The sequence below is a fragment of the Lepus europaeus genome, chromosome 5 (assembly GCF_033115175.1).
Source record: "Lepus europaeus isolate LE1 chromosome 5, mLepTim1.pri, whole genome shotgun sequence".
In the NCBI taxonomy this organism is placed as follows: Eukaryota; Metazoa; Chordata; class Mammalia; order Lagomorpha; family Leporidae; genus Lepus; species Lepus europaeus.
The window spans coordinates 117,933,304-117,946,364 of NC_084831.1; the positions used below are offsets into that span (position 1 = coordinate 117,933,304).

Here is a 13,061-nt window from a genome sequence, read left to right on the forward strand (position 1 = left end):
TGCACCTGCATGGGAGACCTGGAAGAAGCGCCTGGTTTTGAATGGGCTCAGCTCCAGCTGTAGTGGCTATTTGGGGAGTGAACCAGCAGATGGAAGACCTTTCTCTCTCTCTGCCTTTCTGTAACTCTTTCAAATAAGTAAATAAATCCTAAAAATAAATAAATAAAAAGTGGACCGACTGCCTCACCCAATAGCTAACCTTTGCTGTTAGTACCCTAACACTGTAAAACGAGCACATGAGTGCAGTGGCCATGGTGGAGCTCAGGAAGGCTGCCTGCCCACTGCTGCTGTGACTGTCCCACTGGCCAAGAACAGAAACCGACACTGAAGTCACTACAAAGGGCACACCCAGTCACCGGTAGTGAGATGAATGAATACACTGTATCCGTGCTTCACCCTGACTGGAACTCATCGTTATTATGGGTATGGATTTGCCTTTCCTGCCTGCAGAGCCTCAGGCAGTGCCACCAAGGCTCACCGAATTTTGATCCACTGTAATGAAATCCTGCTTAACACTGCTATAACACCAAAGAGATCCAGAGGTATTCCTTACCAAATTCAGCCTTTTTCTTCTTCTGTCACCTGATCATAACCCATATGGCTGTAGATATAAACTAGGAGAACACCAGAGCCAACAACGCTTACCTGCTCAGAGTGGCAGAATGAGGAGCCAACCTCTGAGCTCCTGGAAGGGCAGGAAAGGAGTCCACGGTTCCATCTCTACCTCTCTAAATTCCAGGACCTCACACTGAGAGACCTGGGCACAATCACCTGTCAATGGATGTTCTTTTTTCTACCAATGGACCCCAAACACACAGAGAATTACAGCCTTCCCTCAGTTCCCAGACACCCATTTCGGAATGACCTAATGACTTCCCTTATCTTAACCTTGGTCTGGAAATCAAAGTATCTTTTTCAGAATTTCTGGAGTTGATTCAAGAAATGATACAATGTCTCCTTCTTAAGCTTTTCCATCCAGCTTCATTTTCCCCATCAATTACCCTCAGCCTTTGCTTAGTGCTCTTCAGAGAAAACAAACCCCTGTACTTACTGAAGCTGATGACTGTATCAGTATCTAGTGAGAATAAGTTTTAAGAGCAATGATGTATTAGCTTAGTCACTGTAATTTGCTCATAGCAACTATGGGATGTAGTCTGCTAATGTCTTTTTCCTTTTTAACAGCAAACCTCAGTGGTTCAAGAAGACATCCCTGGAAATCCTGTCGCTCGTCTACTAAAGCCCAGTAATCAACAACTAAAAAGAGCACATCTCTTTATTTCTGCTTGAGGTTACAAGTGCTCATTTTGATGACGATAACTGAGGCAAGTAGCAGTTACAACGGCTAACTATTCCGTTTGTTCCAGTAAACTCCAAAGGAGGAAGAACAGGATCTGAGCTGCTCCACGCAGTTGACTAACACTCATCTCCAGCAATGGCAAATACGGAGCACTCACTGTGTGCATGTGGTTGAGTCTGATGTCTCTGCATTTTCTCTTGAATTCCACATTTGGTCAGAGTTAGGAGTGAGGTCAGGGTGCTGGCCCATTTTTGTTGCACTGCTCCTCAGATTTGGCCTTGTTGCCTTGGAGGAAGAACAGGTTCACATCTGGTTGCTGGTGGAGGCCAGGCTCTTGGCAGCTTGCTGGGCTAACCAGTACTTATATCTTTTGGTCTTGGGCTTCTCAAAGTTCACCACAGACATAGGCACTCTCACAGTGTCAAGCCCATTTACCTAAACACACACACAAATAGGAATTCTGAGAGATCAGTCAGGCAGTTAAAAGCCAATAGCACCCAAATCCAGTTTTTCAACCTCCTTTTCCTTCTGGTCAGAAAAAAGGAGAAAGTAATGAAATACTCACCGTCACCTCACACCAGTACTCGCCCCACCGTGTGATAGGTTCTTCTGGTAACTTTACTGCATGTGGGGCGACCACAACACCAAGCTATTAAAAACAAAAATCACAAAGAACTCTGTCTTCAAGGCTGCCACGCCAGCGCTCACTCCTGGGTCTCTGCCACGCGCCGGGTGTGGCAGTGCTGAGGGACACTCACGTTCTTCAGGAAGTGGCGGGCAACTATTTCCGAGTTCAGCTCCCATTTGACGTTGTTCTTCATCCCCACCTCCAGGTGACAGCTCCTCAGGAACTTCACTGTCTGAAGGGAGTTATAAACAGTGGCTGGGTGAGGACTGGAGTCCAAAGAGAGGAAACGCGGAGCAAGAGTCACCAGATCCGAGAGTTCAGGCAACGGGTGTAGCTTCTGCTTCACAGTTAAGACAGGCAGGAAAAGGAACCGGAAGACAGAACAACTCGTATGGTCCCACGCCCAGGAAGAGGGTACTTCACTAAGGTCATGGGAAAATGGAATTAAGAGAGTTCATTTTGGTACAAGAGAATTTTCAAATCCATGCATACTTCTTTGTATTTTTTCATGAATTTTCTGAAGACTCCTCATATACATGGATTTCAGCGTATTATCATATTGTAGGAAGACATTTTACCAATACTTTGTAGGGGGATTCCCCTATACATTCCTGTGCCTAAGCTAGGAGAAACAAGCCATGTCGATGTCAGAATATACCAACAGAGGCCACTAGCACCATCTCAGGATGGAATGGCTTCCACAGACTGCTTTATCGCAATACTTTTGGCCCTTCAATCTCACCTATACCCCATTAATAGTTCTTCCCAGTTTCCACAGTAAAACAGAAATTCACTAGCTAGAGTCAAGATGTTTTCCAAATCTTGTCCCAGTCTCCTTTCCAGCCAAAAGCATCCTAATATACTATACAAAATCCTCTGCTTTAGCGGGACTGCTCCATTTTCTACATTGAAGTATGCTTAAAATTTCTACTTATCCTTTTATTTCCCCAAGGACATGCCTTCTACTCTCCTGGCTTACCCAGAGCCTACTAATCTCAAAGGGTCCAATTCAATTCACCTGAAAACACAATCTCCTCAGTCACCCCCAAACCCATTATGGGTCCATGGCATTTATAATTTACTGCCTTGAGTTTACTGATTACCTTCTCATGGGCCTGTGGTCTCTCCAACCTATCTGTACATATTCCTAAAACAGAACCCTCATCCTATACTTTTCCATAGCTCCCCTGATGCCCAGACTGGGGCCTCTGCCTGTAAGTTGGGCACTTTACCCAACAGGTAAGGATCTATCAAGGGATTTCCACACCAGTTTTGTGGAGGCAGCCAGAACATCCCACCTCCCCCATTGCAATCAGGAGAGGCTGCTGTCTCTTGTAAGTGATCAAACTTGTGAGGTTTCTACTTACCGCCTCACCTGCCTTGGTCTGGATCTTCTCTAATTTTCCTTCCTGTCTTAGCTAGAAAAGCAAAAGATGAAAATAAGTAAAAAGGAAATAGACCCATGTTACAAAATATCAAACTCTTACCACACTGCATTCCTGCTTCTAGCCCCCACTTCACTTTCAGATGAATTTTCAAAGGGAAGGAAGTTGCTAGAGAAAGCCTGCGAGTTTTATGCCCCCAATTCCTCTGCCCTCCGCGTGAGCTCACCAATTTCTCCTCTTCAAACAGTTTCCTGTTTTCAGGAGAGGCATACACAGCCAGTCCCTGAGGCAGGAGTCGGTTGCGGCCCACGGATTTCTTCACGGAGATCAGATCGCCGCGGACTCCAAGGTCTGCCAGTGAGGAGAGAGGCACAGGATCAGAACTACCTAGGGATCCCTAAAGATCAGAGACACTCACTTCTTATTCCCTAAGAGTGCTTCTCCTTTGCGATGGCGATGTGAATTCATAGTCATTAGCAACAACGTTTAAGTCACTGCTGATTAGCTTCTTCAGGGCCTCAGGTAGACACTGAGTGTTCCCGGTAGGGGGGAGGCGCAGTCCCCTCACGCAAGTTCTGTTTGTGGGACAAACTCTCCGGCCTCCCTCCCCACACTGTGCACCCTTCTGCTGCAGCAGTGTTGTTAATTCTCCAAGCCCGAGGCCAAAGTTACAATCACTGCTCCCCCCTCCCGCCCCGTATTGAGCCGTTTATTTCAACACACAGCAGGAAAGAGCTGACGCCCACCAGGACGGCGTGGCGAGGAAGAACCTCGGCCCGGGGCCTTACCCTCCACAGACTGCGTGAGGATGAGCTCCAGGTCCTCCTTGGGCCGGTGCTTCGTGTCCTCCACCAGCTTGTAGATACGGTGCCGCCGGTGCAGGCGCGGCTTCCGGCCTTCGCCGGCCAGCGGCACCTTCCACCAGCGCTCCACGATGACCGTGCCCTGGCGGCCGGGGAGGCGAGGGTGAGCGCCGCGGCGCAGAACACGCCCGCCCCCGCCCGCACACTCGGGTGCACAGAATGACCCCCCGGGACGGTCAAGACCCCCGGAACCTGGACCCTCACCCGACTGTGAGAAAGGCTGAAGTCGCGCTTCGGGCCGGAAGGGGCCCTCTCCAGCGGCGGCCGGAGCAGCTCCCGCACGCCTCTGCCCAGCAGCCGCTCGCCGCCTGCCCGCAGCAGAGCCCTGCCGGGGCCCGCGACCGTGGCCGCCGCCATGCTCCCCGGCACCGCGGGCGACCTGCGGCAGGACCCCGGCGCCCGGCGGCAGGAAGGACCCTGCCGGGGCTGCCCGCGGCGCGCCTGAGCCCGCGCGGCCCGGGGCCCGGCAGGGCGGAGGGGGAGCGGGGTCGGGCCGCCCCGCGAGGCCGCCGATCCGGGCGGGAGGAGAAGAGAGCCGTCGCTCACTCCTCTCCGTGGGCAGGGACGCCCGTGAGGGTTAACAGACAACGGGTGAACTTGAGGTGGACCGACACCGGAAAAGACTTGGCTGCCCTTTAAATAAAATAAAATAAAGTAAAATGAGGCTTCCGTTTAGTTCTGGTTGCTGTCTGAGGTCACTTCTAATTGTGACATTCCGGCGTAACTGGGCACTGAGGGAGGAGGGATGCGCCGCTCAGCTTCCGTTCGGGTCTACCTGACAGGGATGGGGTCCCCTGGAGAACTCCGCCGACCCCAGGGGCGAACGCTTAACCAACGCACGGCAGTACTTAGGCCACCACGGAGAGCCCCCAGCCCCAGAGTGTACAGTCCACGGCAGGGCCCGGACACCTGAGGGTCTCCGTGCTGCGGAGGGTGGGCTGGGGTGCGGCGGGTCTGCTTGCCGGAGGGAACTGTGGCCAGACGCTCGGTGCGTCTCTGCAGTCCGCTTTGCCCATTCCCCTCTCCGCTTCTCAGAGTGCCCCGGGGGCTCAGTCTTTGGACCTTAATACGCTGTCTTGAGGATTCCTCTACTCTCAGGGCTTTCCCTACTGCTTTTATGCCAATGAGTTACTTGACAGTTTCCAGCTCTACCCTAGACGGCTCCCAAGCTCCAGACTCGAACATCAACTGCTGGCCGTCTTCCCCTTGTATACCTATGTTTAATGGCGATCTCAAGGTTAACAAGTCTCAAGCTAAACTGAGCTCTGCCCCACCTACAACCTTTCCCGTCTCAGTGGGAACTCCGTCCTGTCAGTGCTTCTTTTATATATATATATATTTTTTTTTTTTTTTGACAGGCAGAGTGGACAGTGAGAGAGAGAGAGACAGAGAGAAAGGTCTTCCTTTTGCCGTTGGTTCACCCTCCAATGGCCGCCGCGGTAGCGCGCTGCGGCCGGCGCACCGCGCTGTTCCGATGGCAGGAGCCAGGTGCTTATCCTGGTCTCCCATGGGGTGCAGAGCCCAAACACTTGGGCTATCCTCCACTGCACTCCCTGGCCACAGCAGAGAGCTGGCCTGGAAGAGGGGCAACCGGGACAGGATCGGTGCCCCGACCGGGACTAGAACCCGGTGTGCCGGCGCCGCAAGGCGGAGGATTAGCCTGTTGAGCCACGGCGCCGGCTCTTTTATATTTTAAAGATGACATTTGAAAGGCAGAATTACAGAGGCAGAGGCAAAGACAGAGAGGTCTTCCATCGCTGGTTCACTCCCCAGATGGCTGCAACGACGGAAGCTGTGCTGATCGGAAGCCAGGAGTCAGGTTCCTCTGGGTCTCCCACGCCGGCCCAGGGGCCCAAGGACTTGGGCCATTCTCTACTGCCTTCCTAGGCCACAGCAGAGAGCCGGGTCGGGACTGAGCCCTGTCAGTGTTTAAACTCAGCTTAACTCCCTTTCTCTCATGCCACGTTGGGACGTTCTGTGGGTTCTACCGTTCAACTATTTGCAGAATCCAACCACTTACCACTACCTCCAGTGCTCCACCCTGGAATAAGAAATGATCTCTTAGGGCTGGCCTTGTGGCACAGCAGGTTAAGCCAGCAACTGCCATGCCAGCATCTCAGATGGGCACCGGTTCAAGTCCCTGCTGCTCCACTTCCGATCCAGCTCCCTGCTGATGTGCTGGAAAGCAGTGGAAAGTGACCCAAGTATTTGGGCCCCTGCTAAGTAGGAAACCTGGATGGGTGGAGTTATAGGTTCCCTGCTTCAGCCTGGTACAGTCTTGGTTATTGTGGCTGTTTGGGGAGTGAACCAGCAGATGGAAGATCGATCTCTCTCCCACCCTTTCTCTCTTTTTCTCTGTAACTCTGCTTTTCAAATAAATAAATCTTAAAGAATTCTGTTTCTTGGATAATTTCACTAGTCTCCCAACAGATCTGTGTCTCTCTCTCTTTTTTTTTTTAAATGATTTTATTTATTTGAGAGGTAGAGTTAGAGACAGTGGAAAGGAGCAACAGAGAGAAAGGTGGTCCTTCTGTTGGTTCACTCCCCAAATGGCCACAACAGCCAGAGCTGTGCTGATCCGAAGCCAGGAGCCAGGTGCTTCTTCCCAGTCTCCTACATGGGTGCAAGGGCCCAAGCACTTGGGCCATGCCCTGCTGCTTTCTCAGGCGATAGCAGAGAGCTGGATTGGAAGAGGAGCAGCCGGGACTAAAACTGGCGCCCGTATGGGATGCCAGTGCCAGAGTCGGAGGATTAATCTACTGCGCCACGCACCGGCCCCCAGATCTGTCTTAATTCTCCAGTTCATAGCGATAAGGAAGGAAGGGAGGGAGGGAGGAAAGGAGGGAGGGAAGAAGGGAGGGAGGGAAGGAAAAAGGAAGGAAGGAAGGAAGGAAGGACGGACCGGTGCAGTGGCGCAGTGGGTTAACGCCCTGGCCTAAAGCATCGGCATCCCATATGGGTGCCAGTTCTAGTCCTGGCTGCTCCTCTTCCCATCCAGCTCTCTGCTATGGCCCGGGGAAAGCAGTAGATGTCCCAAATCCTTGGGCCCCTGCACCCACGTGGGAGACCTGGAAGAAGCTCCTGGCTTCAGATCGGCGCAGCTCTGGCCGTTTTGGCCATCTGGGGAGTGAACCAGCAGATGGTGTTGGACCTCTCAGTTGCAGAGATGCCCACTTGCTCGGAAGGACGCCCAAAGATCCAGACTCCAGACCAGTTGATGCAAAAAGCACGAGGTTTTTATTGAACGTTTGCGCAAACGGGCCCCCACCTCAGGCAGTGAGGAGCCCTGAGCGGCAGTTTCACACAGGTTATATAGGCAACGAATTAGCATATTCCTAATGCGCATGCATAGGATTGGTCAGTTCAGAGGGACCATTAGCATATGGGAGAATGCTGGCGAAGAATGCTGGTGGAGAGTGCTGGTGTAAAATGCAGAGGTGGCACGGGATTGGCTGGTTCGGAGGGACAATTAGCATACCGGAGAATGCTGAGGGAGAGTGCTGAGGGAGAGTGCTGAGGTGTTACAGGATTGGCTGGTCGCAGTGACATCATAAGTGTGCGCCTAGAGACTCTCCGAAGGGGAGGGGCAGCTCTGCTCTGGGCGTGCCCAGAGGTTTCCCGGAGGGGAGGGGCAGTTCTGCTCTGGGCATGCCTAGAGGTTCTCTGAAGGGGATTGACTTTTCCTTCCCAGAGAATGTCCTGCCCGCTAGACTCTGGGGAACATCTAACCTCTTAAGAAGCCCCTGATATTTGCCCAGGCCTAGTTTCTTGTCCCTCTCCCCCATAAGGGTCCTTCAATGGAAGACCTCTCTCTGTCTCTACCTCTCTCTGTAACTCTGCCTTTCAAATAAATAAAATAAAAATAAATTTTTAAAAAATCAACATAAGTCAGATCATGTCATTGTTCTACTCCAAACCTTGGAGTGGCGTCCTCTTAGAGTCAAAGAAAGAACATGCAAGGACGAACAAGGCCGTTGATAAGCTGGCCGGGGACTCCCCTTTCCTGTCCGCTCACACTGCTCCACCCACAGGAGCCTCCTTGCTGTTTCTAGGAAACACTGGTCTGTTTCCCACTTAGGGCTTCTGCACTGGCTGTTGCTTCTAACTAGAACGCTCCTGTTCCTAGATGCCGGCTTAGTTAACAAGCTCATCCCCATCCAGGTCTTTGATTAAATAACCACTTCCACGAGGCCCGCCTGGCCACTGCCATTCTGCGTCCCCTTCACACTCCTGATCCTCCATCCTGCTCCGTTTTATCCCCAAACATATTTATGGTATCTATTTTCTAGGTTTGTTCTCTCACTTGCAGGAGTTCCACAGGGCCAAGATCTTTGTTTACTGATGTCTCCCAAGCACCTATAATACTGTCTCACTCATAAGTAGCCCTCAGTGAATACTTTTTGAATATGAGTGAGTGAATATGCAGAGGTCTCAAACTGGTGGCTCCCAAACCAAAGTTTGCTCACCATGTTGATTTTTTTTTTTTTTATCATTTATTTTGTTAGTGGCTGGTATGTTTTTCAGAGCTGGAGAGATGTACCACAAACTCTTTCTTTACAGTTTCTGTTGAAAAATCACATGATCTGGCACCTCAGGTCTGCATTCCCACACAGCGGCTGGATGGAGCTGGGTTGTGTAGGCTTCCTTTGCACAGGATGGGTGAGCTTTCCATTATGCTACAACCCCACCTGCAGATCCACTCATTCCTGTTAGCTGTCCAGGCTCCTGCAGGTATTTGAGCTTTAATTCCTGTCCTACAAAGCAGTGGAGAAAATTCTTTCTACAATCTGTAGGTCATAAGGATCATAAGGATAGGGATGTTAATAATAAAAAGATTGAGGGGCCGGCACTGTGGCGCAGTGGGTTAATGCCCTGGCCTGAAGTGCCGGCATCCCATATGGGTGCCAGTTCTAGTCCTGGCTGCTCCTCTTCCCATCCAGCTCTCTGCTATGGCCTGGGAAAGCAGTAGGAGATGGCCCAAGTCCTTGGGCCCCTGCACCCACATGGGAGACCTGGAAGAAGCTCCTGGCTCCTGGCTTTGGATCGGTGCAGCTCCAGCCATTTTGACCATCTGGGGAATGAACCATCGGACGGAAGACCTCTCTCTCTCTGTCTCTCCTCTCTCTCTCCTCTCTCCCTCTCCTCTCCTCTCTGTGTAACTCTGACTTTCAAATAAACAAATAAATCTTTAAAAATAATAATAATGATAAAAAGATTGGATTGATCAGAACAAGAAACAACTAATCAGGTCAGTGTTGGGCAGGGCCCTCGGAGCCTTTGGCAGTCTCAGAACCACCTCTTTAGGGACTGGATTTTCAGGGAAGGGGGGGTGCCCCAGGAGGGGCCAGGACAGGTGGACATGAAAACTGATCAGCCAAGGATCTTTGCCAACTAGTACAGAAGTTTGAAAGTATTTTAGGCACTCGTAAGGTGGGAGTTGAGCATAAGCCTTGGTTACAGAGGTAGGGCGGGGCAGGGGAGCAGCAGCGTGGTGACCAGAAGTGACATAGGGCTGACACCTCGTGTATGTCATAGTGCCCTCCCGGGTCACAAAGGCACCAGGCTGCTTGATCCTCCGACGCCCAGCCCTGAACCTCACTTTGCCGCAGGGAGGCACTGAACAGAGAAACTGCCTTGTAACAGGTTCCGCCCCTCTCTCTACTCCCTCTCTTATATCAAGAGGGGAAGAACACGGAACTACCTCTACCCGATCTGGTCCCCGTACGCCTACTACCTTTACTGTTACAAATACCGGCTCACCCTCCGGGAGAAGATGCTGCCTTGGTGTTATAAAAGGTGCGTGTCCTCATCCCCATTTGTCCTCGCTCATAGAAACTTGTAGGGAAAAACGTAAAAAGATTTGAAAGAACTTCGCAAGTGGCAAGGAATGACAGTCACCAAATAGAGTGGAACTTGAGGATTTTTCTATCTCACTGGTGTGGAAACAGGCTGCTCAACAGGAAATACAGAAGATGGCTCCAGAGCGGGGCCTCTGTATCAGGAAGTGATAAATCTGTCCCTCTCAGACTCTGAGAGTAACTCATCTGGGTCTCTCTTTCCCAACCAGCATCACCTATAAGGAAGAGGAGGACTTGACTCTCCGGCCCCGTTGCTGCCTCCAGTGCTCCTGAGTCCCTCGCAGGTCTCCAGGGGGGCAGACGCACCGAGCAGGGAGAAGACCACGACCAGCTTAAAGAACTGTACTCAGTAAGCGGACTGAGCTGGTGTGTGACAGAGCAGATCCCTTGCTTCTGGTTATGGCACCTTGCAGAACAGAATAGCTGGAAAACAAATCCCAGGGAGTAAGAGGTAGATAGAAGCTCAGAGCTCACAGCGATTCTCGCCCAGAGAGCTTAAGTCCAGGTCCTCCAGCTGGTATGAAAAGCAGGGTTGGGGAGGGGGCAGTGGTGACAAAGGTGGAACAGACTGTATCAGGACTTCTGGGACACAAAGGTGTTTAGGTCTGAGATGGTGGGTCTAAAACCCAAAACTCTTGTATCTGCCCTGGTGTTACCTATTGTGATAACATCCCTGGTTGTGACCTCTGCATTTTAATGAGAAATGGGAGAATTCAGACAAAGCCCTATGATGGAAAAAGTGGGAGTAATATCAGTGAGGAGGGGAATGCATGATAAAGCTTTGCTTAATCAAGCTGTCCTATTGTAAACCTTTGTAAGTTTCTGAATGGCTTAGTGAGGCCCTGGGGTGAGGTTAGCAGGCAGCAATACCACTTAGTTCTAGCTAAGGAGAACTCCCTGACAGGGATGCTGTCTGTTCCTAGGGCTAAGGGATCGTGTGGCACTTCTAAAACCTTGGCTCCAGTTCTCCCGGCTGCCACCTTTCTTCTTCCTCAGGCAGTCAAGGTCTGACTTGAGGACAGGTGGGCACCGAAGCCGGAGACTGCTGCTCTCACGTCTGCTCCTTTTCTAGGCTGGGAACCTGACGGTGCTGACGACTGACCCCCTGCTCCACCAGGACCCAGTACAATTAGACTTCCACTTCCGCCTCACCCCCCAGACCTCTGCCCACTGGCACGGCCTTCTTTGTGACCATCGACTCTTCCTGGATATCCCATATCGGGCCTTGGATCAAGGCAACAGAGAGAGGTGGCCGAGCATGGCTGGGAGAGTGGGAAAGAGGTGGGGATCTCACCCTGCCCTGAGTGAGGCCGATTTTGGCACGCGGCCAAGCCGGCGAGCGAGGGTCTGGGGTTGAGGGGATGATGGCCTGTGGAACGTGGCTGGACTCTCAGGAATGGTTGTCACAGGAAGAGTTCTTCCGCTCTAGCGGGTGTCCTGGAGTCTGAGTTGAGCGAGCATTTCATTAACCGTGCCTGTGTCTCTGGCCCCTAGTCTGACGGCAACCCTGGAGTACGTGGAGGAGAAGACCAATGTGGACTCCGTGTTTGTGAACTTCCCCAACAATCGCGACGACAGAGGTGGTCTGCCGGCCTTCCTTGCTCTTTGCGCTTTAGCAGTGGGCAGCTCCCTTCCCTCTGCAGGAATCCCGCTCCCTCCTCCCCTACAGAAAATCAAGGCACCTTGCAACCTCCTCAGTCAGGTCACGCTGGGGCTGAAAGGAAGGCCCCGCAGGCAGGATCAGGCCTGAGCTGACCGGGGTGAAAGGCACAAAGCCCTTTCAAGGGATGTGGTCAGGGCAGAGTGTCAAATCCATCAAGCACCTACAGTGTAGTCCAGTGTCAGGCAGGAGGCTAGGAACATGTTAACCCAGATGCTTGGAACATACGTTGTAGAAACTATAATTCCTCCCTCAAGTTTACATTTTGCTGGATACAACACATGACCAAGTCGTTCTTCATGGACACCATCTCAGAACTTACTACACCAACATGGGTTAAACACTTCATAAACATTTCATTTGATCATAAATTGAGGCAGGTTCTGACTCCCACTTGTACAAATGAGAAAACTGAAGTACACAAGTTAACTCCAAGAACATTCCACACAGGATCAGAGCCCAGGTCTGTTGACTCCAGAGCAAATCCTAATGCCTGTGCTCCCCAGCTTCCTGGGGGCCTCTCCCTACTAAAGCAACCAAATGTCGGGGGTGGCGTGGGGGGCTGCACACACAACTGAGAGTCTAACAGTCTGCTTCCTTCTTTTACAGGAGCCCTGTTGCGGGCCTTCAGCTACATGGGCTTTGAGTTGGTCAGACCAGACCACCCCGCCCTCCCTCCCTGGGACAATGTCATCTTTATGGTGTATCCCCTTGAGAGGGACCTTGGCCACCTGCCCGGCGAGCCTCCCTAGCATACTAACTCCAACAATATGAGGGGCTGGAAGCCTTGCCATGGGAACCAGGGGCCTGGGATGTGATTCTGGAGACCCCATCCATCCTAGGAATAAAGGGTAGTGCAATCACAAGTGCTCTGTTTCTTGGGGGTGAACGGGGGTTGTAATCTTGGCTGGAGTGGAACGTGAATTTGACGGAGCTGAACTCACTGTAGGACAGAGTGAAAACAGAGAGTGGAACCAGAGGGAAGGGCAATTAAGAGGCTCCCTTGGCCTTCCCCACCCCCAAACTGTTTCCTCATTTCTTCAGACCATTTACCTGCAAAGGTAAGGACCAATTAGGGAGTTCAAAAAGCCCTGTTTTCATCCATTATGTCAGCCTAAAATTGGAAACAAGCACTAATTTGACTAGAGAAAAAAATTAGGGGATCCCTCCACCCAAGGGGAGTACCAACAGACAAGAGGTAGTACTGGGTGGACAGGAAACTCATGGAAGACGACTGAAAAGCCCTTTCCAGTTTCCTCTGCAGTTGCAAATTGCAGGTAGGAAAGAGGCACTAATCTCCCAGAGTTGAGGGTCTGGGGGAGAGGGGAGGTACTTGAAGGAAAAACTCTTAAGGAGCCAAGGAAACGGAG

General features: G+C 51.5%; 2 protein-coding genes across 2 annotated transcripts; one reads left to right on the plus strand and one right to left on the minus strand.

Moving 5' to 3' along the window:
- Window positions 1-1,255: 1,255 nt before the first annotated feature.
- MRPL9 (mitochondrial ribosomal protein L9) lies at window positions 1,256-4,565 on the minus strand. Its single transcript, XM_062192269.1, has 7 exons — window positions 4,378-4,565; window positions 4,099-4,255; window positions 3,537-3,661; window positions 3,293-3,343; window positions 2,056-2,157; window positions 1,863-1,946; window positions 1,256-1,732 (listed from the first exon to the last, which is right to left on the minus strand). The coding sequence occupies exons 1-7, from the start codon at window positions 4,528-4,530 to the stop codon at window positions 1,601-1,603; spliced, it is 804 nt and encodes a 267-aa protein (XP_062048253.1). The 5' UTR covers window positions 4,531-4,565; the 3' UTR covers window positions 1,256-1,600.
- Window positions 4,245-12,443, plus strand: OAZ3 (ornithine decarboxylase antizyme 3). Its single transcript, XM_062192270.1, is given in 6 exon segments — window positions 4,245-4,276; window positions 10,241-10,301; window positions 10,303-10,380; window positions 11,104-11,279; window positions 11,526-11,611; window positions 12,301-12,443. Coding segments are annotated over 6 exon segments (576 nt in total).
- Window positions 12,444-13,061: the final 618 nt, after the last annotated feature.